Source organism: Callithrix jacchus, chromosome 18 (genome assembly GCF_049354715.1).
Source record: "Callithrix jacchus isolate 240 chromosome 18, calJac240_pri, whole genome shotgun sequence".
Taxonomy (NCBI): domain Eukaryota; kingdom Metazoa; phylum Chordata; class Mammalia; order Primates; family Cebidae; genus Callithrix; species Callithrix jacchus.
This window is the reverse complement of record NC_133519.1, coordinates 39,100,575-39,128,221: the sequence shown is the minus strand read 5'-3', so window position 1 is coordinate 39,128,221 and position 27,647 is coordinate 39,100,575. Positions and strand designations below refer to the sequence as shown.

The 27,647-nt window shown below is 39.5% G+C and overlaps 1 protein-coding gene across 2 annotated transcripts in view; it reads left to right on the top strand.

The window, feature by feature from the left end:
• The first annotated feature begins 6,210 nt into the window (after nt 1-6,210).
• The window catches only part of UHMK1 (U2AF homology motif kinase 1), a 33,075-nt gene continuing 11,638 nt past the window's right edge, over nt 6,211-27,647 (top strand). For both annotated transcript variants that reach the window (XM_002760301.6, XM_017966153.4), the window contains exons 1-7: nt 6,211-6,660; nt 8,347-8,639; nt 9,299-9,490; nt 12,067-12,161; nt 21,097-21,173; nt 21,323-21,421; nt 26,028-26,116. In XM_002760301.6, coding sequence (XP_002760347.1) covers nt 6,393-6,660; nt 8,347-8,639; nt 9,299-9,490; nt 12,067-12,161; nt 21,097-21,173; nt 21,323-21,421; nt 26,028-26,116 — 1,113 coding nt within the window. In that variant the 5' untranslated portion in view covers nt 6,211-6,392. The remainder of the gene's footprint in view (nt 6,661-8,346; nt 8,640-9,298; nt 9,491-12,066; nt 12,162-21,096; nt 21,174-21,322; nt 21,422-26,027; nt 26,117-27,647) is intronic.

The following is a 27,647-nucleotide window of genomic DNA, read 5'->3' as shown; positions in this document are numbered from 1 at the left end:
CTCACATCTGTTTCTCTGTTCTCTACCTTCCTCAGTTCTATTTCTACTGTCTTTCCTCCTTAAGATGTTATGCCCAGGCCAGGCGTGGTGGCTCATGCCTGTAATCCCAGCACTTGGGGAGACTGAGACGAGCGGATCACAAGGTCAGGAGATCCATCCTGGCTAACAGGGTGAAACCCTGTCTCTACTAAAAATACAAAACATTAGCTGGGCCTGGTGGCAGCTACTTAGGAGGCTAGAGCAGGAGACTCTCTTGAACCTGGGAGGCGGAGGTGGCAGTGAGTTGGGATTGCTGCACTCCAGCCTGGGCAACAGAGCAAGACTCTGTCTCAAAAAAAAAAAAAAAAAAAAAAGACATAATGCCATTAAAGTCAATCTTCTGGTTTTTCCATTTTCCCCTCTTGGTTGCCATCCCCTCTCCATCCACTAGCCTCCTGTTGCTGCCTGAAAAACAGATGACCATTTACAAACACTTGTTAAAAGCTTAATATGTTCCAGAAACTATTCCAGGCACTGGAAATACAGTGGTAAAAAAAATCAAAATCAAACTTGTCCTTATTTTAGACAGGGGAATCCAATTTTCGAAATGAAATATATATGACGTCCAAGGCTATACAGAGAAAAATGAAAGCAAAGTAAGGGGTACAAGCGATACCAGGGACTTAGGGAATGGCTAATTTATATAAATGTGATCAAGAAGAGCTTCAGTAATTAACGACATTTAGGAAGACACTTGAAAGAAATGAAAAGTTGGCTGGGTACTGTGGCTCACGCCTATAATCTCAGCACTTTGGGAGGCCAAGGTGGGCAGATCACCTGAGGTCAGGAGTTCAAGAACAGCCTGGCCAACATGGTAAAACCCCATCTCTACAAAAAATACAAAAATTAGCTCAGCATGTTGGAGGGTACCTGTAATCCCAGCTACTAGGGAGGCTGAGGCTTTAACCTGGGAGGCGGAGGTTGCAGTGAACCAAGATCACATTATTGCACTCCAGCCTGGGCGACAGAGCCAGACTCTGTCTCAATAAAAAAGAAAAAAAAAAGAAATGAAAAGTGAGTCATGTAGCTATCTGAGGAAAGACTGACTATGCCAGGCAGAGGAAACAGCAAGTTTCCTTTTGAGGAGGGTATCTACCTGATATGTCAGAAGAACAGCTGCTGTGTCGGGACCAGAGTGGATAGGGGGATCATGGGAGGACATGAGGTTGGAGTGGTCGAGGGATCTAAATCATGGACAGCTTTATCATCCACTTTATGGATTTTGAGTTTAACTCTGGGTGAGATGATGGGTTTGGAGCAAAGCCATGACTTACCCTGATTTCTGCTCTCATTGGATCACTATGGCTACTGTGTTGAGAATAGACTGCAGGTGAGCAGGAGCGGAAGTAAGGAGACTGGCTAGGAGGTTATTTCAATCATTGAGGCAGGAGGTGATGGAGGCTTAGAACAGACTAGCAGCTGGGAAGGTGGTCAAAAAAAAGGTGTTGGAGACTGAGTATATGTTGAAAATGGAGGAAAGAGAAGAATCAAGAATGACTCCAGGGGCTGGGCATGGTGGCTCATGCCTGTAATCCCAGCATTTTGGGCAGCAGAGGTGGGTGGATCACCTGAGGTCAGAATTTTGAGAACAGCCTGACCAATATGGTGAAACCCTGTCTCTATTAAGAATAGAAAAATTAGCTGGGTGTGCTGGTGAGCACCTATAGTCCCTGCTACTTGGGAGGCTGAGACAGGAGAACGGCTTTAACCCTGGAGGTGGAGGTTGCAGTGAGCTGAGATTCTGCCCCTGCACTCCAGCCTGGGCGACAGTGTGAGACTATGTCAAAAAAAATAAAAATAAAAGAATGACCTCAGAGTTTTTGCCTTGAGCATCTGGAACAACACAGTTTCTGTGAACTGATCTGGGGAAGAAATGTGGAGGAAGAAATTTGGGGAGGAAGATCAGGAGTACAGTTATATATATATATATATATATATATATATATATATATATATATATATATATATATACCAAGTTTGATATACTGATAAAATGCTAATTTGACATTTCCCACTCAAAATTACAGGACAAACAGTTCCTGTAGGCAGCTGACAAGAGTTAACATCGAGACATTCCCCCCTCCCTGAAGCCTCTTCCCCAATAGTGTATCAAGTACAGAACTGCTTGCTTAACATTGAGTAAGAGCCAACTTCAAATCAAGCTTCCATGTAGATACATGCTGTTCAATTTAAACTCTCCTCTCCAACACATTTCCCACTGGAGTTATTCCCTCCTTCAACCCCCATATGCTCTCCCTCTCCTCTTCCAATGATGCTATGATGCCACCTGAATGAGAAAGTTTGAAGTCATCCAGCATTTTTCAGTTCATCAGATCACACATGCCCACATCATCCTCTCAGGACTCTCTCCAATCTCAAATGATGAGCTTTCTCTTTTGCTCTAAGAAAAGTCTTAACTTGTGTTGTTTTTTCCTTAATCTTGTCTGTCTCTCCTACTAGACTATGAGTTCCTTGCCCAGGAAATTCTAGTAGTTCTTTATAAAAATATAGTGAAATAATAAATAAGCAAATAATAAATAAATGAACAAATGGTTTTAAGCTGCTGATCTTTTCCAGTTTTCTGGATTTGGGGCCCCTCGATCCCCTCCCTAGAATCACCAATCTATCTGGGCTAAACAGATCAAGGCCAGACTGATTTTAGTTAGTGGCTTATGGAATACATCTTTTTACTATTTAGACCTACCTGTATCATTAAGCACCTACTTTCCAGGTAAGAGCTAGCTGGAGATAAGGTCTTTTGTTTATGACTTCTCTACTTCCACTGCCTTTGTCTCTACAGGAAAACAATAATACCACGTTTATATTTTTGAAACTCTTTTCACACATATTACCTTGTTGTATCCTGTCAGAAATAAGAGTTCTAAATGCACAGCTAACCACAGTTATATCTAAATTGCTTTTATTTTCTATCCCTTCAATTTATTCTTTTGGGCTTTTGATCTCAGTGTAGTTTGAAGAAAAAGACTTCTCTATTACATTTTGCTGTGCTTTTTTTGGGACATTAATTGCAAAGGGTTATATGGAGTTGTAGATAGGGAACAATCATTCTGTACAGTTTCTATAGTTATTGTTTATTGAAGGGCCCTTACAATGTAACAGCTCACAATAAATGCACTATAAATTTAGTTTCCTCATTTTCACAAAACAATGTCTCCTTTTTGATCATATATTAGTCTTTTTCTCCCCAAGTCACTCTATCCCTCCTCAAGCTGATACTATAGTTCCTACTTCAGGTGACCTGCCTAGTTCTCTTGTGACATTTGGCCAAAGAGAAAGATTCCTGGGATCAGACTCAGCATCAGACCCAACAGGAAAGTCAATTGTCCATCTTAACCACCCCTGGGGGGAAAAAAAAGACTCCCTATCCCTCTTTAACTTTGAATTTGGGGGGATATTTCTGCAGGAATTTGAAAATTGGCACTAGGCCCTTAGGGACTCTGATGTCTCCTGAGTAACAAGGAAAGGAACCAATGTGCTAAACTCTGAAGTCCTCCCAGCTTTCTTAAGTCATCAGCAGCTCCCAGACCATTAAAATTTCTTTTCTTTTCTTTTTTTTTCTTTTGAGACAGAGTCTCACTCTGTTGCCCCGGCTGGAGTGCAATGGCGCAATCTCGGCCCATTGCAACCTCCGCCTCCTAGGTTCAAGCGATTCTTCTGCCTCAGCCTCCCAAGTAGCTGGGATTACAGTCGCCTGCCACCATGGCCATGGCGTTTTAAACTGTCATGGTGCTGATGGGAGTTTCCTTTAGTATACTAATGCATTATAATTAGCATCTAATGAGTAGAAAGGATGACCAGAGGTCACTTTCACCACCGTCTTGGTTTTGGTGGGTTTTGGCCGGCTTCTTTACTGAAACATGTTTTATCAGCAAGGTCTTTGTGACTTGTATCTTATGCTGACCTCCTAATTCATCTTGTGACTTAGAATGCCTAACCTCCTGGGAATGCAGCCAAGTAGATCTCAGCCTTATTTTACCCAGCTCCTATTCAAGATAGAGTTGCTCTGGTTTGAATACCTCTGACAGTCTGATGAGACCTTATGACTTGTAGGCTCTAACTCTTAATAGCCCTTAGGTAAGAATTTGGGGCCTGGTGCGGTGGCTTATTTCTGTAATCCCAGCACTTTGGGAGGCAGGGGCAGGCAGATCACCTGAGGTCAGAAGTTCAAGACCAGCCTGGCTAATGTGGTGAAACCCCGTTTCTACTAAAAATACAAAAAATTAGCCTGGCATGGTGGTGCACGCCTGTAGTCCCAGCTACTTCAGAGGCTGAGGCAGGAGAATCGCTTGAACCCAGGAGGCAGATGTTGCAGTGAGCCAAGATCCTGCCACTGCACGCCATCCTGGGATAGAGCAGACTCCATCTTGTAAATAAATAAATAAAATGAAAATAGAAAAAAAAAAAAAGCTAGGCATGGTGGCAGGAGCATGTAATCCCAGCTACTGGGGATGCTGAAGCAGGAGAATCACTTGAACCCCAGAGGTTGCACTGAGCCAAAAATCACACCATTGCGTTGGGCAACAAGAGCAAAACTCCATCTCAAAAGAAAAAGAAAGAAAAAAAAAAAGAATTTGAGCAAGAAAGAAGACAGGTTAGAGTTTAGTCCTCAACTTCTCCTCAAACCCTCCACTTAGCACTACATAAGCCATCTCATCTGGTTGGGAACTTACACAAAAACTGAGGAAAATAAGTTATTGCCACATAATCAGAATAGAGGTTCAAATAGAAAAAGTGGAATGATTGAAAAGTAAAAAAGGCTACATTTATTACACACCCTAGTTTGTGAATTAAGATGTCTATTTGTTATTCAATAAACGGGTTTGCTGAATGAATAAAATAATTGAACAAATAAATGAAAATTAAAAATTTGAAACAGATCCATGTTTGCCCAGGGTGAATGTTTTCGATGAGGGAGCCATAGGCAAGGTGGACGATAATAAAAAGAGATAAACTCACCAGGCGTGGTAGCTCACACCTGTAATCCCAGCAGTTTGCTACTAAAGATACCAAAAAAAAAAAAAAAAAAAAAAAATTAGCTGGGTGTGGTGGTGTGTGCCTATAACCCCAGCTACTCCGGAGGCTGAGGAGGATAATACATCCAACCCGGGAGGCAGAGGAGATGGCACCATTGCAATCCAGCCTGAGCAACAGGGCGAGACTCAGTCTAAAAAAAAAAAAAACCAAAAAGAGTTAAACTCTGTAAAATATTTTAAGAGATTTATTCTGAGCCAAATATGAGTGGCCATGGCCTGTGACACAACCCTCAGGATATTCTGAGAACATGTGCCCAAGACGGCTGGGGTGCGGCTTGGTTTTATACATTTTGGGGAGACATTAGACTCCAATCAAATGCATTTAAGAAATACATTGATTTGGCCCAGAAAGGTGGGACAACTCGAAGTGGGGGTTGGGGGAGGGAAAAATGTGTCCTTCCAGGTTATAGGTAGATTTGAAATTTTTCTAATTAGCAACTGGTTGAAAGAGTTATCAAAATAAAGGAATGTCTGGGTTGTCATAAGAGCTTGTGGAGACCAACGTTTTATTCATGCAGATGAACCCTCCAGGTAGCAGGCTTCTGGGAAATTAGATTGTAAATGTTTCGTTGGTATTAACCCGAGAAGTATAATTAGATGAGTCCGACCCCTACTTCCAGTCATGGCCTAAACCAGTCTTTCAGAGTTTTAGAGTGCTCTGGAGGAGGAGAAAGTCCATTCTGATGGTTGGGAGCCTCAGAATTTTATTTTTGGTTTATCACAAACAGAAGCACAAAGGTCTAGGGATCCAGAATCATGGTTTTTGGTGACCATGGACCTCGAGGTGATGGTAAACCTTTTGTACTTAGGGTGTTTTCCTTGGGATCCTTTCTATGAGAAATGTAGGCGAGGTTTTATTTTTCTGGGTTCCTAGTGGTCAGGTGAGGTGCCTCAAAAGGAAAAGGACCAGTTCTGGCTTCAGGTATCCTATCCTAACCTTGAAAGCAGTTAACAGTGGGCCTATCTAAATGGTAGATACTCCGTAATTAATAGGTTACTTCTTACTCTGGGTCCTTTTCTCCAAACCTAATTCGTCTAATCACTTCTAGGCCCCGCCCCTTCTGAGCTCCCCTCCTTCGGCCTGTGTGATAGGCTCTTCCTCCGTTTCCGGCTTCTCGGACTCGAGGGCACTACGGCTTCCGGCGTCATGGCGGCTTAAAGTCCCGGGAGTCGGTGAGGCGGCTGCAGGTCCCTCCCTGCGGAGCCGCTGGTCCGGCTAGCGGGGATGTGACCGCGGGATCTGCCGGCCTGCCTCAGGCGTCGCGTCAGCTCCCGTGTCCGTGCCCTCAGCCCACACCGATGGCGGGATCCGGCTGTGCCTGGGGCGCGGAGCCGCCGCGTTTTCTGGAAGCCTTTGGGCGGCTGTGGCAGGTACAGAGCCGTCTGGGTAGCGGCTCCTCCGCTTCGGTGTATCGGGTGCGCTGCTGCGGCAACCCTGGCTCGCCCCCAGGCGCCCTCAAGCAGTTCCTGCCGCCAGGAACCACCGGGGCTGCGGCCTCGGCCGCAGAGTATGGTTTCCGCAAAGAGAGGGCGGCGTTGGAGCAGTTGCAGGGTCACAGGAACATCGGTAATTGCCGCTGTCTCCTTTCTCTTCTTGCCCAGGTCACAGTCCCAGCACACTCTTCCTCTCGCTGTCTGGCGTTCTGTCTTCCCCCGCTTCTGCAGGAGAGGCGGGTCTAGCCCTCTATCACCCGATCCAGGCCCCTTTCCCCTTTCACCTTATTACTGTCTGCAGTGTAGTGGAGTTGGTGGTCTGCTTTGCTCAGTGTCACACAGATGCTCAGTAAATTCTATCTTGCTTCGAGTCTCATCGGAGAATGCCGCATTTATTAGCATCAGAACTATCTTTTCTAGTGAGAGGAGGCACATCTTTGCTAGATTGTCGTGTCTTGTGTGGAAATTTTTGAATCTTTGCATACCAGTAGAAAATGGGAACCTTGTCTAGGGCTTGTGACATTAGTGCTAGTAACTCATACAGCTCACCTGGTATATATTTAGTACAGATTTGGAGGAAATGATTCACTGTTCCATGGGAGCCCTTATAGAAGTGTGAAATTTAGGAACGCTGTACCTTTGCTCCCGTGAGACTGTTTTATAACTCAGATATTCAGAATGTGAGATATGTAATGATCGCTGATGATTGATCTTTGAAAAGTCTTCATTTTCATTACAGGACAGAGAGCTTATCATTAGTTATAACTTTGGTTATTAAAGAAGTCTTATTTCCTAGCAAGTATGTAGCATGTTTAATTTGAAGAGTGAGTTTTTTTATAATCCTATTTTGGAGAAGAATTACTTAACACTGATGCTACATTTTTTTAGTTTACTAGTCCATCACTATAACCTTGGTATTGAAAAGGAAAAATTTTTGTAAGCCTAAGGACTTGCTGAATCTCTGCAAGATTAGTTAAAATTTCGTCTGGAAAGTCTCAATCTCTTCGTTAGTATTTAGATTATAGAGAGCTGTTTATTTTTCTGTTCCTTTTTTTTTTTTTTTGAGACAAATTCTCATTTTGTCATCTAGGTTGTAGTACAATGGTGAGATCACAGTTCACTGCAGCCTCCAATTTCTGGGCTAAAGCCATCCTCCTGCCTTAGCCTCCCAGGTAGCTGAGACTACAGGCATCTGGCACCATGCCTGGCTAATTTTTTGTAGAGAGGAGGTCCCCCTTTGTTACCCAGGCTGGCCTCCGAACTTCTGGACTCAAGCAGTCCTGCCTCGGTCTCCCAGAATTCTGGGATCATGGGCATGAGCCACCATGACAGGCCTGTAGTGCTATTTTGTTTGGATCAAGAAGCAATCTTTAGTTTGGTTTCTGCACATTGTGACATTTCTTTTAAAAGAGTTACTTTATATTTGGATTCTTTTTAAAATTTCCTTTTTTTTAAAAAAAGGACCTCATGATGCAACAATATTATTTATTTATATTTTGGATTTTTACTTTTAATCATTTTCACTTGGCACTCCAAGTTCATGTTCACCCACCACTGAGTACTTGGTGAAACACGAATAATTGTACCATGTTTAGTATCTGTGAATGGTAATCAGCTGTTGTAGGCTGTCTCATCTTATTTTTATTAAAATAACCCAATTGCGCAAAGATCTTATCCATGGGAAAAATAAATTACAGTGGAAGCTTGCTTATGGAAATTATTCTTATCTAGACTCTCTCAAATTTGTATTGCAGTTACCTACTTTAATGGTGACTTACTCTAAGTCTGATTCTTAAAGTATTATAATTTCTTTTTCTAGTGACTTTGTATGGAGTGTTTACAATCCACTTTTCTCCAAATGTGCCGTCACGCTGTCTGTTGCTTGAACTCCTGGATGTCAGTGTTTCGGAATTGCTCTTACATTCCAGTCACCAGGGTTGCTCCCTGTGGGTGATACAGCACTGTGCCCGAGATGTTTTGGAGGCCCTTGCTTTTCTTCATCATGAGGGCTATGTCCATGCGGACCTCAAACCACGCAACATATTGTGGAGTGCAGAGAATGAATGTTTTAAACTCATTGACTTTGGACTTAGCTTCAAAGAAGGCAATCAGGTAGGAAATAAGAAATAACCTTTTCTTTACTCTCGCAGTTGTAGTCGAAGCCAAGTGTTTTCAATTGACAAGATAGTTTAGTAGGGACTTACACGTCATTTTTATCTAGAATACTGAAATGCCAGGGGATGCAGCAAACTAAAAGAATTTCAGTGCCACCGTTTAAAAAAAGGACATAATGTTTGGGTCAGGTAGGAGGAGCCAGTGAAGAACGAGAGCTCTGGCATTATTAAAAGTACTTAACCTACATAGAATGCTATTTTAAATTTTATGAACGTTTGGCTAGTCGCTGAGTTCCTGATCTCTTCAGTATTGGGGCTGTATCTTATGGCAGAATGCATATGATAGTTCCAGCAAATCCTCCATTCTCCATGGTTTATTGTTTCTTTGCAGAATGTCCTTATTTTCAGCAGTGTCTAATAGGTAAGAGACAATCCAAAGAAGACTTCTTTGTGAGCACCGTATGGAAATGTACAGCTTGCCTCTGAGAACTGCCCCCAGTTAATGAACCAGAGAATACGATAACCAAGGACTAAAAATTTTTAGCATTTAGTTTGGCAGTAGATTTACTGTACTCTTAGAGAAATAAACACACTGTAGAGATGGATAGAAAGGGAGCAGCTTTTTTGCTGGTTGTAATATTTATTTATCTTCTTTAGGATGTGAAGTATATTCAGACAGACGGGTATCGGGCTCCAGAAGCAGAACTACAAAATTGCTTGGCCCAGGCTGGCCTGCAGAGCGATACAGAATGTACCTCAGCTGTTGATCTGTGGAGCCTAGGAATCATTTTACTGGAAATGTTCTCAGGAATGAAACTGAAACATACAGTCAGATCTCAGGAATGGAAGGTAAACTTCACCAGTGCTTTGCTTTGGGGTTCTTACTTGCAATGTAAGAGTGTTCAATTTATGATGATTCATATATATTTTTTTTTTTTTTTTTTTTTTAATTTGAGACATGTTTCACCCTTTTGCTCAGGCTGGAGTGCAGTGGCACGATCTCAGCTCACTGCAATCTCCCCCTTATGGTCTCAAGTGATTCTCTGCCTCAGCCTCCTGAATAGCTGGGATTACAGGTGCTCGTCACCACTCCTGGCTAATTTTTGTATTTTTAGTAGAGACAGCGTTTCACCATGTTGGCCAGGCTGGTCTCAGAACTCCTGACCTTGTGATCTGCCAAATCACGAGGCCAAAGTGGTGTGATTACAGTTGTGAGCCACTGTGCCAGGCCAATTTATGATGATTCTTGTCCAGAATTCTTGATTGCTTTCTGTTGTCCATGCTCATCTTTTTCTATTTATGATACTTAAATGTGCTAGTGAGTATTGCATTCTTATTGTTCCTGGCCTGCGCCTAGGCTTGGCATATAGTAAGTGCTTGATAAAAATGTCTGAATGAATGCATTTTCCTAAAGACGCAAAAGTGGTTTCTTTTGCTTAGTAACCGTTATATTGAGTTCTAAAGTGTTAACTAATACAACCATAGCTTATGAGTTAAATGATAATTTTTATAGGTTATCTTAACTGCTTTACAGTTTAAAAAAATTATTTTTACTGGGCATGGTGGCTTACACCTGTAATCCCAGCACTTTTAGAGGCTGAGCTGGGAGGCTCACTTGAGACCAGGAATTTGAGACCAACCTAGGCAATGTAGTGAGACCCCAGTCTCTAGTAAAAATAAAATTATAAAAGGTATTTTAATACTTGTTTAATATCAAAACCAATAATCATTCCAAAGCATTGTATTTATTAAACCTCAAAAAAGTATCCAGGTGTGATGGCACACACCTGTAGTCCCAACTACTCAGGAGGCTGAGGCAGGAGGATCACTTAAACAGTAGCCTGAAGGATACTGCTATTATCACAACATTAAAGCCCCACAATACCTTTGAAAACATACTGTAGTTAATTCCTCATTTATAAACCCACAAAAAGTTCATTCAAATATTAGAGGTTTTTGATAGTAAGCAGCAAGCATTTTTTTGAGCGTCTAATACATACGGTATAGCTATTATAGCATACAGTTTTCTTTCTTTTAAACACCTCGTTACTGATTTCTGTTGTAGCATTTCCTGGAAGGGATACTTTAATAGCTCAGTGTATGTACCTGATGCTTGTATGGGTAAAAATTGCTTTCTTGGGAGTAAAATCAGTATCATTCTTTATTATTGGTACCCCAGACAATCAAGAGTCTAAGTATTCTTTCTTAGTGCTAATCCAAACATAGATCAGTGATTCGAATGAGCTTTGAGTATCTTTGAGTCTTTTGAACTAGATCTGTTTGGCCTAGAGCTCATCAGAACTAGATCACATTCAAATTTGTGTGAAATTCATAGGGACGATATGTAGTAATAGGATCTCCAATATATTCCTCTAGATAAAGCATTATTTTTCTGTTTTATCACTTTCTGTGGGGGCAAAATTGCCAACTGATTATGAGCATAGGCCCTAAAGTCAAACTACTAGGGTTTGTATTTTGCCACCACAAAGATCTTACCAAGTTATTTATTTAGGTTCATCGCTAAGCCATGGTTGCTTTCTTTAGTATGAGGATAATAATGGCATCTATCTCATAAGACTATTGAGATTAATAAATGATACTTTTAGCAAGCAGCTCATGGTAAGTATTTAATATATTTAACTGATAATGATAGTATCAGTTCTTTTAACTCACGTACACAGTTCTAAATTTTGAGTTAGCATAATATTCAAGGAGAAAATATATTCTTAAAGATTTAGAGAATGAGTAATATGACAGATAAGATGTTTTAATACTGCCTCGTATTCTCTTATTTCTGTCTGAAAGCCAGTTCAAGACTCATCACAGAGATACCCTGAGTCACCTATTATACATTCATTTTTGCATTAAACTACATTCTTATATGGTTACTTTGGTATTTATTTTTTATTCTTTCATCTAGTAGATGTTCATAGAGTGCTAGGTGCTGAAAATGGAGAAAAAAACTTTCTTCTCTAGAAGTGTATAATTATGTATATTATTTCTTCTGTTAATATTGTATGCTCTTGCTGGGCATGATGGCTCACGCTTATAATCCCAGCACTTTGGGAGGCAAAGGTGGGCACTTTTTCACTTGAGCCCAAGAGTTTGAGAGCAGCCTGGGCAACATGATGAAACCCCGTATCTACGAAAAATTAGCTGGGTGTGATGGCACACACATGTATTTCCAGCTAAGCAGGAGGATCACTTTTGACTGGGAGACAGAGATTGCAGTGAGCTGAGATTGTGCCACTGCATTACCACTTGGGTGGCAGAGCAAGACCCTGTCTCAAAAAAAAAAAAGCGATGTAGGCTCTCACAAGATAGTGTTTTCTGTTGCATTTTACTCATTCAAATAGTGCTGTGTGCCTATTAATCAATAAAAACAGACTGAATAACCAAAGGAGGACTTTTCTCCCTTTCTTAAGGCAAACAGTTCTGCTATTATTGATCACATATTTGCCAGTAAAGCAGTGGTGAATGCCGCAATTCCAGCCTATCACCTAAGAGACCTTATCAAAAGGTATGTTACCGGCCCTGTAAGCTTGCTTTGCATACATGTACTATGTGAAGTGGTATGTCTTTTTTTTTTCTGAACAGATTTATATTATTATTTCTAGTTTGCTTGATCCATGTGGGTGTTTTGTTGTCCTAGAAATAAGTCTATGCAGGCTAGCTTCCTATAAGGAACATAAGTAATCAAATAGTTTTACCAAATTTATTTCCAAATGAATGTTCTTTTGCTCACAGTATCAGATGTTCCACTTTTCCTGGCAGCTGCCTTTTCACTGGAAGATAGATCCTGAGCCACTGTACCTTTGGCCTCTCGTAGCCCTGGTAGTTCGGTATACTCGATGGAAAGCTGATTTTTTAAAGAAGTCTTCATTAACTCAAGATTGAGTTTGCTTTTGCATTACTCCCCTCCTCCCCCAAAAAAGACCCAAAAACCATTTTAAATAATTACCTTTGACAATGGTCTGAGGACAGATACAGTGTTTCTGATACCTGAATAGATCCAAATACAATAGATATTTTGAAAATACAAATTGTACAATCATGTCATTTAACAATAGGGGACTGCTGTGAGAAATACGTCATTAGGTGATTTTGTCATGCTAACATCATAGAGTACTTACATAAATGTAAATGACACAGACTTCTGCCCACACCTAGGCTGTCTGGTAGCGTCTGTTGCTCTTAGGCTACAATCTATATAGCATGTTACTGTACCAAATACTATAGGCAACTGTTACAATGGTAAGTATGATTTGTCTAAACATAGAAAAGGTACAGTAAAATTATAGTATAAAAGATTTAAAATGTCATACCTGTATAGGGCACTTAACCATGAATGGAGATTGCAGGACTGGAGTTGTTCTGGGTGATTCAGTGAGTGAGTGGTGAGTGAATATGAAGGCCTAGGACATTACTAATGACTAAGGGTAAACACTGTCTACTTAGCCTTCACTAAATTCATTTTAAAATTTTTGTTTTCTTCTTTTTTCCACTCTATCACCCAAGCTGGAGTGCAGTGGCACAATCTTGGCTCACTGCAACATCTGCCTCCCAGGTTCAAGTGATTCTCATGCCCGAGCCTCCCAAATAGCTGGAATTACAGGTGCACGCCGCCATGCCCAGCTAATTTTTGTATTTTTAGTAAGAGACAGGATTTTACCTTGTTGACTAGGTTGGTCATGAACTCCTGAACTCAAGTGATCCACCCGCCTTGGCCTCCCAAAGTGCTGGGATTGCAGGTGTGAGCCACCGGGTCTGGCCATGATTTTTTTTCTCCTATAATAAATTAACCTTAACTTAACTATAACATTTTTACTTTATAAACTTTAATTTTTCTTTATCTTATTTACTTTTTAAATTTTTTTGTTGAAAACTGAGACACAAGCACAACTTAGCCTAGACCTACACAGGATCAAGATCATCAATATCATTGTCTTCCACTTCCACACATTATCCTACTGGAATGTCTACAGGGGCAATAACACGCATAGAGCTGCCAAGTCTCCTGTTGCCTTCTGGAATACCTACAAAGGACCTGCCTGAGACTATTTTACAGTTAACTTTTTTTGGGGGGCGCACTCTAAAATAGCAATAAAAAATATATAGTTAAAAATACATAAGCCAGTAACACAACTATTTATTGTCATTATCAAATACAGTAGTTTTATTACATCTGTGTCCTATTACAACAAACACGTTACTCACCTGCATTACCACAAGCATGTGAGTGATGTGTTACGATAGGACATTATAACTACGATGTCACTAAGTGATAAGAATTTTTCAGCCCAGTATAATTTTATGAGATCACCATTGTATATATGGCCCATTGTTGACCAAAATGTCATTATGCAGTGCATGACTGTATTATTAAATAGTAGGCTTTTCGGGTTTCTAGACCATGGATCAGAAGTGAAAAAAAGAGTACGCTAGAAAAGTATGGATCCCTTGTTTGAGTCAGCGTGTTATAGTTTCCTTTGAATATTGGACCTATAAACCTTCAAATTAGTTTTATTAACGTTTTACTTTGAAATAGTTATAGACTCACAGGACTTTGCAAAAATGTTAGAGAGGTCCCTACCATTTACCCAGTTTCCCCCAGTGGTAACGTCTTACATAATTGTAGTATGTACAGTATCAAAACCAGTAAATTGAAACAGGTATAATCCACAGGATTTATTCTGATTTCACTAATTTTATGCATGGCTTATTTGTATGTGTGTTTTTCATGTTAGTTTTAAATAGCCGTTAGTATCTGATTGATAGGAGATATTATATATTGCATTTTACATTGAAGAGATGGCAGTGAAAAATTATAAAATGGATTGTAGCCTGGAAGTTAAATCATCTAAGTTCTACTAGTATTAACTTTATTATTTGTTTTTTATTCTTTAAATAATAGTCCCCCCATCCATTTTACATGGATTATTAAATTTAGAAACTATAGAAAGAAGTGATGAGGAAAATAAAAATTATTAACCTATGTTCTAGTGTTAGCACTTTGGTATATTTCCTTCCACTGTTTTTCTGCATATTGTGTTATATATGCATGCATGCAAGTCGCTTCAACCTTTTTTGTTGTTGAATAAAGCACAGATACTGAAAACACTAATTAAACAAAGGTATAGCTTAATGAATCTGTAGGAGCATTGTACCCACCTCGTAACTACCACGTACATCAAGAAATAAAACTTTGCAGCTACCCTGGAAGTCCTGTATGTGTCTCATCCTAATCTCATGCATTTTTCTTTCCTTGAGTGTCTTATATGTTACTGCCATGTGTTCCTGTTGAAAGTTTGATGACTCAGTAATTGCCTTTTCATTAAAAGTCACTTGGTCTTCCTGCCTGGCCAAGATGGTGAAACCCTGTCTCTTCTAAAAATACAAAAAAATTAGCTGGGCGTGGTAGTGTGTGCCTGTAATCCCAGCCACTCGGGAGGCTGAGGCAGAGAATTGCTTGAACCCAGGAGGTGAAGGTTACAATGAGCCAAGATTGTACCACTGCACTCCAGCCTGGACAACAAAGCGAGACTCCATATCAAAAAAAGGGGGGAAAAAAAAGGCACTTGGTCTTCTTTTCTAGATTCCCGGAGGATTTTATCTTTTTCTTTAATGTGTAGTAATTTTACCAAAATATATTTTGATTTTGATTGTTCTGGGTCAGTATTCTCAGAAATACGGTATGCTTTTCACTATGTAGTTTCAGATCTTTGTTTTTTTGTTTTAAAAAAGTGTTCTTAAATTAGACTTTTTAGTATTTTTTTTTCTGTTCTTTTTGGTTTTCACTTTTATGTCCTCCTAGTCTACATATGTTTGATTTTCTTGGCCTTATATTCAATATTGCCATTTTTGTCTCTCTCTTCTCTTTCTTTCTTTCTTTTCCTTTCTTTCCTTTCTTCCCCCCTCCCCTCCCTGTCCCTCCCTACCCTTCTCTTCCCCTCCCCTCCCTTCCTTCCCTTCCATCTTTCTTTGAACAGACTTTTTGCTCTATTTCCCAGGCTGGAGTGCAGTGACACGATCTTGGCTTGCTACAACCTCTGCCCACTGGGTTCAATTGATTCTCCCACCTCAGCATTCCAAGTAGCCGGGATTACAGGCTCCTGCCACCACGCCTGGCTGGTTTTTGTATTTTTAGTAGAGACAGGGTTTCACCAAGTAGCCGGGATTACAGGCTCCTGCCACCACGCCTGGCTGGTTTTTGTATTTTTAGTAGAGACAGGCTTTCACCATGTTGGCCAGGCTGGTCTCAAACTCCTGACCTCAAGTGATCTTCCCGCCTTGTCCTCCCAAAGTGTTGGGATTACAAGTGTGAGCCACTGAGCCCAGCTGTCATTTTCTCTTGAATCCATATTATCTCTTTCATTATTTCTTTTTCCTATCTTTTTTCATGAGGTCCTACCATATGCCCAGGCTGGTTGTAAATTCAAGTGACCCTCCTGCCTCAGCTTCCCAAAATGCTGGGATTACAGGCATAAGCCACCATGCCTGCCCGATCCATTATTTCTTTTTTATTTTTAAAAATGACCTTTTTGCCTGCCCTTTCTCTTTACGACGTTATGTTGTGTTTATTCATCTTTATATCTCTTGTAGTGTAATTTTATTTTATGAAATGATTTTTTTAAGTTTCTAATTCTTTCCTGAGTTCTATTACCTTATTTTTATGATTTTCAAATTTTGATTTCTGTTGCTGTTTCACATCCTGTATCATTTTTTTAAAATGTCCTTAGTTCATTTGAATTTTTAGGGGGGACAGGGGAGACAAAGTCGTACTCTGTTGCCTAGGCTGGAGTGCAGTGGCGTGATCTTGGCTTACTGCAACCTCCGCCTCCCGGGTTCAAGTGTTCCTCCTGCCTCACCCTCCTGAGTAGCTGGGATTACAGGTGGACGCCACCAGGCCCAACTAACGTTTGTGTTTTTAGTAGAGATGGGATTTCACCATGTTGACCATGCTGGTCTGAAACTCCTGATCTCAAGTGATCTGCTCTTCTCAATCTCCCAAAGTGCTGGGATTATGGGTGTGAGCCACCATGCCCAGCTATTATAACCTTCCATTTCAAAATGAGCTAAATGGCCCAGCGTGGTGGCTCATGCCCATAATCCCAGCACTTTAGGAGTTGGAGGCTAGCAGATCACCTGAGGTCATGAGTTCAAGACCAGTGTGCCCAACATGGTGAAACCCTGTCTCTTCTAAAAACACAAAAATTAGCTGGGCCTGGTGGCATCTGCCTATAATCCCGCTACTCGGGAGGCTGAGGAAGAGGTTGCAGTGAGCTGACATCGTGCCACTGCACTCCAGCCCAGGTGACAGAGCGAGACTCTGTCTCAAAAAAAAAAATGGTAGACTATAATGTTCATCTGTTATATGGTCATATCTTTCTGGTATGCATTCATTATCTGAGAGGTTTCATTTTGCAGTTATCTTTTTGTACAATACATTCTTTCCTTCTTTCTTTCTTTTTTTTTTTTTTTCTGAGGCAGGGTCTTGCTCTGTCACCTAGGGTAGTGTGCCATAGTGTGATCACAGGTCATTGCATCTTTAACCCGTAAGGCTCAAGTGATCCTCCCACCTCCACCTCCCAAGTAGCTGGGACTATAGGCATGTACCACCATGCCTGGTTTATTTTTTTGTAGAGACAGTGACACACTATGTTGCCCAGGCTGGTCTCGAACTCTTGGACTCAAGTAATCCTTCCACCTTGGCCTTCTAAAGTGCCAGATTACAGGCATGAGCCACCATGCCCAGTCAGTTATAATCCTTTTTATGTTGCTTATTTTTATGTGTAAATTATTTTCCTAAACTTACTTGGGAAAATGTACTTGGGATAACTTTTCTAGATATACAAGGCTCCCTCTTCTGTTGTTTTGTGTAATATTCCCAAAAAGTAGTTTTTTTTTGTTTTTTTTCAGAAATGTTCTGGCTCTTCTCTTCTACTTTTTTCTGGTGCCCCCCTCTCTCTCTCCCTCATCCTGTTCAATTTATATTCTGTTCCTAAGTTTTCTTCTCACTGTGGGCCTTTGCACTGAAAGAAAGCTTTGCCTGGTTCACTTTAAGAGAGGTCTTAGTGTCTAGATTACTCCAGCCTCTTAGGATGTTACGAAGAATTGCTTGTATTCACTTAGTATTAGAATATATACCCCTTATAGTTTCAGCTGCTTTTCTCCAGCAGCCTGCTGTGCTTCCAGTACGTTTTGGCCGTTTGGGGTTATTTTTTTCTCTGGTTCATCAGATCAATTGTAGCTTTCCTTTTCCTCCTCACACATAGATGCCAATATGGTGCAAATCCTACTACTATTGATAGTTTGTCACTATAGTTTTTTTTTTGAGATAGAGTCGCACTCTGTCGCCGAGTATGGAGTACAGTGGCACAATCTCGGCTCATTGCACCCTCCACCTCCCAGGTTCAAGTGATTCTCCTGCCTCAGCCTCCCGAAGAGCTGGGACCACAGATGCACGGCACGATGCCTGGCTAATTTTTTGTATTTTTCAGTAGAGATGGGGTTTCGCCATGTTTTCCAGGCTGGTCTCAAGCTCCTCACCCCAAGTGATCCACCCACCTCCATCTCCCAAAGTCCTGGGATTCCAGGTGTGAGCTACCACACCTGGCCTAGTTTTTGTTTTTTAAGTGACTTATTTTTACTTGATAAATGCTTACCTGCTATAAGGAAGTAAAGGTCTTTTTATGCCACAAACATTTCAGTAGCTCTATAGAGATACATAAATTTTATTAGAATTAACAACATCTTAGTCTTTTTTTTAATGACATAAAATTGTATGTATTTATCATGTATACCATGTTTTGAAGTATAGATACATTATGGAATGATCAAATCTCATTAATGAACAAATGCATTACTTTATGTAGTTATTTTTTGTGGTGAGAATATTTAACATTCACTCTCTGTGTTTTTCAAGAATCCAGTATATCATCATTAACTAGAATCACCATGTCCTGCAGTCGATCCCTTGAACTTATTCCTTCTATCTGATTGTAATTAGGCATCTTTTGGCTTTGGCCAATGTCTCCCCAAGTTCCCCTCTTCTGTAACTTCCCCACCCAGCCTCTGGTAACTGCCATTCTACTCTCTGCTTGTGTGACATCAAAGCTTTTTAGAATTCACGTATGAGAGATCGTGCTGTATTTCTCTTTCTTTACCTGGCTTATCTCACTTATCATGATGCCCTACAAGTACATCTATGTTGAAAGTAACAGGATTCGCTTCTTTTCAATGGCTGAATAGTATTCCATTGTGTGTGTGAGTGTGTGCGTGTGTGTGTGTGTGTCTATATATATAAATACATATATATACACGCATACATATATATAAATATGTATCACATTTTCTTTTTTTACTCATGCATTTTTTTCTTTTTTTTTTTGCACTCATCTTTTTATTTATTTATTTATTTATTTTTTAAGCTAACATCCAAGAAATGAACACTTACCTGTTAATAGATACTCAGGTTGATTCCATATCCTGGCTATTGTGAATAGTGCTACAATAAATATGGGTGTACAGGTATCTCTTCAACATACTGGTTTCATTTCCTTTGGATATATACCCAGTAGTGGGATTGCTGGTAGTTCTTTTTCTTAAATCTTTTTGAGGAACCTCCATACTGCTTTCCATAATGGCTTTACTAATTTATATTCCCACCAACAATGTATGAGAATTCCCTTTTCTCTATATCCTGTGTCTGTTTGATAATAGCTATTGTAGCACATATGAGGTGATACCTCATTGTGGTTTTGGTTTTTCATTTTCCTGATTAGTGATGTTGAGCATTTCTCATATACTATTGGCCATTTGTATGTGTTCTTTTGAGAAATGTTTGTTCAGGTTTTTTGCCCATTTTCTAATTGGGCTGTTTGTTTCCTTCCTCTTAAGTTGTTTGAGCTCTTTTTTTTTTTTACTTTTTTTTTTTTGAGAGAAGGTCTCGTTCTGTCCTACAGGCTGGAGTGTAGTGGTATAAAATGGCTCACTGCAGCCTTGAATTCATAGGCTCAAGCGATCCTGGAACTCCAGGTGCATGCCACCACACCAGCTAATTTTTAAATTTTTTTGTAAAGAGAGGATCTTGCCATGTTGCTCAGGCTGGTCTCGGACCCCTGGGTCCTCCCACCTCTGCCTCCCAAATTTCTGGGATTACAGATGTGAAATACCACACCCAGCCAAATTGGGTTCTTTATATATTTTGTACATTACTCCCCTAGCAGATGTATAGTTTGTAAATATTTTCTCCCATTCTGTAAGTTGTTTCTTTACCTTGTTAGTTGTTTCCTTGGCTTTGCAGAAGATTTTTAGTTTGATATAATCCCATTTGTCTGTTTTTGCTTTTGTTGCTTGTGCTGTTGAAGTTTTGGATCTTACATTTAAATTATTAATCCATTTTGAGTTAATTTTTTTGTATAGGTAAGAGATAAGAGTCTAATTTTATTCTTCAGTGTGTTGATATCCAGTTTTCCCAGCACTATTTATTGAAAATACTGTCCTTTCCCCACCATGTATTCTTGATTGTAAATGTTTTTTTCTCTGGGGTCTCTGTTCTGTTTCATCAGTGTGCGTGTGTCTGTTTTTAAATCAATACCATGCTGTTTTGGTTACTGTAGTTTTGTAGTATTTTTTTGAATTCAAGTAGTATGATGTTTCCAGCTTTGATCTTATTTCTCAAGATTGCTTTGGCTATTTAGGGGGTCCTTATAGTTTTTGTATAGATATTGTCAATGGGTTTTTGGTTTTGCTATCTAGTTGGGTTTTTTATTTTTAGTTGTTTATTTATTTATTTTTTGAGACTCAATCTCTCTCTTGTCTGATAGTCTGGAGTGCAATGGCATGATCTTAGCTCACTGCAACCGCCACCTCCCGGAATCAAGTGATTCTCCTGCCTCAGCCTTCCAAGTAGCTGAGATTACAGGTGCCTGCCACTAGGGCTGGCTAATTTTTGTATTTTTAGTAGAGACAGGGTTTCATCATGTTGGCTGGGCTGGTCTCGAACTCCTAACCTCAGGTGATCTGCCCTCCTCGGCCTCCCAAAGTGCTGGGATTACAGGCCTGAGCCACTGTGCCAGGCCTAGTTGTTTTATTATTAGAGAAATTGGATAAGCTTCAGCAATCATCCCACTACTGTCTTTTTTTGTGTGTGTTACCCTAAATTTGTGTGTAGCTTTTCTTCATTCACTGTTACAGTGTGTGGATCACTTTGTAGTGCTTCATTTATTAATCAAAAGTGTTATTTTAAATCACAGTATACTGTCATAGGTATGTATCATGAATTACCGAACCATTTACTAATAAATAGCATTTGTATTCTCTATAGGTGAATGATTTGGTAAATCATGCTAATATAATTAATGCTGTGATAAACATTTAGACGTTCTTTCTTTAATGGTTGCATTTTCAAAAGATTCAGCAGAAATGATAAGCCACCTATTTTTGTATTTTAGCATGCTTCATGATGATCCGAGCAGAAGAATTCCTGCTGAAATGGCATTGTGTAGCCCATTCTTTAGCATTCCTTTTGGTAAGTTGTATATTATTTTATTTTTTTTCTTGGTCATTTGACAGTCATAAAGGACATCAGCACTAATTTATATTCCCAAGTTCCTTTATCTAATGTTCAACTTATTTGGGGGGATTTACATTTAACTGTATTATGATGAATTTTAACAGCCCCTCATATTGAAGATCTGGTCATGCTTCCCACTCCAGTGCTAAGATTGCTGAATGTGCTGGATGATGATTATCTTGAGAATGAAGAGGAATATGAAGGTTAGCATTTTCTAAATTATATTTTAATGTATCTTTCTTAAATAAGTCTGGAATAAACATAACCGTAACATTTTCATATTTCCCCGGTTTAACTGATGAGAATATTGAACAGTGTGATCTCTAAAACACTCTCACTTTTTTTTGAGCTAGAGTTTCGCTCTTGTTGCCCAGGCTGGAGTGCATTGGTGTGATCTCAGCTCATTGCAACCTCCGCCCCCAGGGTTCAAGCCTCAGCCCTCCAAGTAGTTGAGATTACAGGCATGCACCACCAGACCTGGCTAATTTTGTATATTTAGTAGAAATGGGGTTTTACCATGTTGGTTGGCTTGTCTCGAACTCCTGACCTCAGGTGATCCACCATCCTCAGCTTCTCAAAGTCCTGGGATTACAGGCGTGAGCTACCGTGCCCAGCCCTCTCACTTTTTTATTTATAATGTCCTTTTGACTCTGTTACATTTCATCTTTACCCAATTAACAAAGAAGATTAATTTTCCCAACACCTTCTATCTCTCTGCTGTCTCTTCTAGCCTTTCCCTGTGCTTGCATTTCTCCATTTTAGCTCTCTTTTTTGCTTTTAACATTCATTCATTTAAGACATTTTAACTGAGTATTTACTATGTGCCGTTGTGGGATTACTTCACATCTTAATGTAGTAGGGGAGACAGATACATAAACAATTATAGTTGTGTTAATCTGAAGATAGTGTACTATACAAGGGCAGAAAGGACAAGTACTTAACTCAGCCTGAATAATTGGTAAGGGCTCCTCTACAGAGGTTTTATCTGAGCTCAGTAATTTGGAGTTGCTTGGCTGAAAGTTGAGGGGTTAGGGCGTAAGTAGCACAAATACATAGAGATGAAAGTGTCAGAAAACAGCAAATTGGCATGACTGTATCTTAAGGTATTTGCTGGGGAGCAATCAGTTAAAGCTAACAAGGTAGCCAGAGTACAGACAAGTTTGCAATGTTTAAGAATTTGGATTTTGTCCCAGAGATAGTAACACCAAAATACAGATACATGAAGAACTTTGCATCAGGTATAGAGTAATATCTAGTTTATGGTAAGTATTCAATAAATATCTGTTCTTTGTTGAATGCAGTAAGGAGTTTATTAAATACATTTAAATGGGAGAATGATAGAGTCAAACTTGTGTTTTAGTAGGGACATTCTGGAAACAGAGGGGGAATGGACTAAAGCAGGGCCAAACTTGGACCAAGGACAACAACTGTGAAGTATTTGCGTCAACCTAGTGTTACTACTAATAGAGAGACAATCTTGTGTCGTGGTTAAGAGTGTGGACTTACAAAAATTAGCTGCATGTGATGGCACACACCTGTAATCCCAGCTGCTCGGGAGGCTGAGCTGGGAGAAGTGCTTGAACCCAGAAGTTAGAGATTACAGTGAGCTGAGATTGCATCACTGCACTCCAGCCTGGGCAACAGAGTGAGACTCCATCTCGGTGGGGCAGGGGCGGGGGAGAGTGTAGGCTGAGTTTACATTATGCCTCCATCACTTACTAGTTTCCTTGCAGTTTTCTGCAAAAGAAGGAAACTACAGTTTCCTCGTGTCTGAAATGGAGATAATAAATAGTACCTATCTTGTAGGGTTGCTGTGAAAGTTAAATAATATATAAACATTTCCTAGAACAATGCCTGGCAAACAGTAAGCACTCAACAAATATTGCCTATCGTTACCCACTAGAATATATGCACTATGCAAGCCAGTTTGTTTTGTTTATTGCTATATATTAATGTCACTGACCCGCAGTAGGCACTCGGGTATTTATTGCAGGAAGAAAGATGGAAGGAGAAATAATTCACAAAGAGCTATATATAATCTATCTAAATGTAGTGACTGAGTGGATATGAGAGCACGAAGTGAGGCAGGTTTGGGTTTTTCTTGAGGCATCTGAATTGAACCACTTGACAGGTGGTGGTGCTAGTTAAAGAGATAAGGAATAAAGGAGAAAAAGCAGACCTTAGGGATTCATTTTGGACAAGAAGAGGGATGCCTCCTGTACTCACTGAAATAGGTTGAAAGAGAAAGAATTTTTGTTGTGGCTGTATCTAAGTTGTGGAAGTCAGAAGTGAAAGTAGGTAGGAAGTCAGTGTGCTCCTGCATAGTAACCAGATATTTTCTGTAGATGACCTTTAGGACTCAGTTTTGAACTTTTAGATTTCTTCCTATTTATCGTTGTATTTACTTTCAGGTTTTAATTATTTTGCTAACAAATGAGGCTCAAATATCTTCTAGATTCTTGACCTATTTTTAATTTCTGTATCTTCTGCCCATAAATTATATCAGTTTTGTATCCTTTTAATATTTAAAATGGAAAAAATTTAAAACAGAAAGCTTTATTTTGTACTGTTCCCTTTTCATTTTACTTTGTTTCTTGTTCTCTGGCTTATCTTAACACTTAACTTTGTGCCTAGTACTTTATATATATTACTTAAGAGGTGGTAGTTACTTTTTCAGTTTATAGATAATGGAAGTAAACTTAGGCTTAGTCACAAAGCTAGTAAATATTTTAAAAGCCGGATATTTAGGTGTGTATATCTCTAAAGCTCTTTTATTTTTCTATTTAAAAATACTAATTGCGTAATATTTAGTCTTGTTGTAGAAAATTAAAATGTTACAGATAAGGTTAATTATATGACAATTCCTCTTGTAAATCATTTTATGTCCCTACAGTATAGTGAGAACTGTAATTTCTTTGAGTCTGTGACCATTTTAAGAGTCTTGAGTTTTCAGGATATGTGTCTGAAAGAAAGTCTTGCCTTCAGCGTTGTTTCAGGTCACAAAGGTCCAGTGGCTCTGAATTTCTTGGGATCAGTTCAAAATGCTACTTAGTCCTTTCAGTCTTCATCTTTGTGATAACCTGCTGTCTTCATCACCTCATCCTGTCTACTCCAAATAATTTTTATCTCTGTACAACTGAAGCTTGGGCTTTTTTTGAATAAACCTTTAGACTACCATATCAACTCTTCTATCTTGCTATGACTTTTTTCTGCTTTTAAATACACTGAGTCTTTACATTTTGTTTAAATGTTGCTATCAAATCTGAAGTGAACTAAACTGCAACAGACAATATAGTACCATTAATTACCTTTGTTACTTTTGATGAACAGGTTCATCACAAAATAACAAATTGCTTAGCTAGAAATTATGGTATGTGTTGGAACAACTGTCTTGTAATCTTGATAGAGGCAGGGAAGAACATTAAACCTTACATTACAGACAAAATTAAATTTTAAATCAAGTCAACATTAAAATACTAAAACAAGTAAGGGAATGAAATAGGGAAGGAGGGAAAAGTGTGAGGGAAGGAAGTAGGGCAGGTGGGAAGGAGAACTTTTTAATATAAAAAGTCATTGTAGAATTTTGTTTTTTAATATTCCTGATGTGGAATATTAAACTCAGAAGCAGTAAAATTATTTTACTTCGTTTTATGACCCTAAGAATTGTGACCCTAAGCAAGATTAAAAGACAAATGATAGTTTAAAGAAAAAATATTGATAGCTCTTATTACAGTTTATGGAAGAGGAAGTGACAAGTGCTTTACACATAATGCTTTTCCTCCCTCTTGTTGAAATGCTAATTGGAGCCAAACCGCATTATCTTTGTTACCCATCAACCACATTGACAATGATAGAACATTGGATTATCCTCTTGTGAGTGAGGGCATAGGAAAGCAGACATTCTTGTACATTGCTAGAGAAAGTTTACATTGGTAAGCCGTTACAGAAAGCAAATCAGAAAAATTACAAATTTATGTCCATTTTGACCTACCATTTCCATTTCTGGAATGTCAACTTAGAAATACACAAGTGAGGTCAGGCGTGGCGGCTCAAGCTGTAATCCCAGTACTTTGGAAGGTTGAGATGGGCAAATCACCTGAGGTTAGGGGTTCGAGACCAGCCTGACTCTCATGGTAAAACCCTGTCTCTACTAAAAATGCAAAAATTAGCTGGGCGTGGTGGCACATGCCTGTAGTCCCAGCTACTTGGGAGGCTAAGGCAGGAGAATTGCTTGAACCTGGGAGGTGGCGGTTGCAGTGAGCCAAGATCATGCCACTGCACTCCAGCCTGGGCAACAGAGCGAGGCTCTGTCTCAAAAAAGACAAAGAAAGAAATACGCAAGTGAAATGAGATATGCATGGGGGGGTCTATTGTGGTACTGTTTTGAGTGATAAAAATTTGGAAATTTTTAAATTATTTATCAATACTGGACATATTAGATAATACATTAAGGAGAAAATTTTATGTGATAATTTGGAAATATCTTAAAGGACATGTTTAATATAAAAAGTAAGATATTTGCTTTTATAATTTGTTTTATAATTAGTATAAACTTTGTTTAAGTTTATACTAATTATGGCAGACTACAGAAGAAACTGGTGTTATCTGTTGCCTTCAAGGAGAGTAGAAGCTGAGAGGAAGACTGTTTTTTAAAATTTGGAGTCATTTGAATATGTCAACTATTCAACACATAAAATGCCCTCATTACTAGTTATGTATTCCTGAATTCTTTGATGACTGAAAAATTTCATATATTGAATACTTGTTAATTATATCAGAGTAGTTACTCTCATATGTTTTAATAATCAGATGTTGTAGAAGATGTAAAAGAGGAGTGTCAAAAATATGGACCAGTGGTATCTCTGCTTGTTCCAAAGGAAAATCCTGGCAGAGGACAAGTAAGTGAATATTTTTATAATTGCAGAATTACCCAGATGCGATTAAAATTCTGTGTTTAATGTTTTAGTTCTGTAGGAAGATGTACAAAAAAATTTTGCTAAGGATTATGGTTTTGCATTTTAAATGATTTTTATATTCTAACTTGTACTTTTTACTTCTTCTGAAAGTTCTATAATATGCATTTTTTTTAGCACTTAAAATTTGTTTTAAAAAAATATCGGCTGGGCCTGGTGGCTCACGCCTATAATCCTAGCACTTTGGGAGGCTGAGGTGGATAGATTACTGGAGGTCAGGAGTTCAAGACCAGTCTGGCCGACATGGTAAAACCTCATTTCTACTGAAAATACAAAAGTTAGCTGGTCATGGTGGCACACGCCTGTAATCCCAGCTAATTGGGAGGCTGAGGCAGGAGAATCACTTGAACCCACGAGGCAGAGGTTGCAGTGAGCCAAGATCCTGCCATTGCACTCCAGCCTGGGCTGGGAGGAGTGAGACTTCGTCTCAAAAAAAAAAAAAAAAAGACTACTTTTGAGCCGCTGTAAACAGTAACACCAGGCCAGGTATGGTGGTGGTTCATGCCTATAATCTCAGCACTTTGAGAGGCCGAGGCGGGTGGATCACCCGAGGTCCAGAGTTCAAGACCAGCCTGGCCAACATGGTGAAACCCCGTCTCTACAAAAAATACAAAAATTAGCCAAGCATGGTGGCGAGCGCCTATAGTCCCAGCTCCTTGCGGGGCTAAGGCAGCAGATTTGCCTGAACCTGGGAGGCTGAGGCTGCAGTGAGCTGAGATGGCTCCATTGCACTCCAGCTTGGGTGACAGAGCGAGACTCCATCTCAAAAAAAAAAAAAACGGTAACACCAACTGCTGAATCATGCTTTATGTCAGGTTTGGCTAGAGAAATGTTTTAGTCTAATTTTGTTCTAATTGGGTAGAGTTAGAAAACCAATTAGGTTAGGTTCTAATTGTAATAGCAACTGTCAGTGATAGTTTAAAGAAGGAAAGTGTGTTGGACTGAGAATTCTTGAACCTGAGTTCTGGTCTCTTTATGATGATCCTCAGTTTCTCCATCTGTAAAATATGTGGGCTAAAAGTGTTATCACCACATTTTTATAAAAACTCTTAATTCCAAATTAAATTATATGAAGAATATAAGAAAATATTTATAGTATTTTTATATCTGAGAATAGAATATTGGGTTTGCTGTATCTTAGGGTTTCTCATTCTTGACATTGAGGCTGATATGTTAGAGTAGCTGTCCTCTACCTTATAGAACGTTTAACAGCATCCCGGACTTCTCCCCACTTTGAACAACAAAAATGTCTCTAGACACTGCTATATGTCTGCCCTCTAGTGGGTGAAGTCATCTCTGGTTGTGGATTGTTTTCTCTCTTTTTTTTTTTTTTTTTTTTTTTTTTTTTTTTTTTTGAGACAGGGTCTCACTGTTTCCCAGGCTGGAGTGCAGTGGCGTGCTCAGCTCTCTGCAGCCTCTGCCTTCCAGGCTCAAGTGATCCTTTCACCTCAGCCTC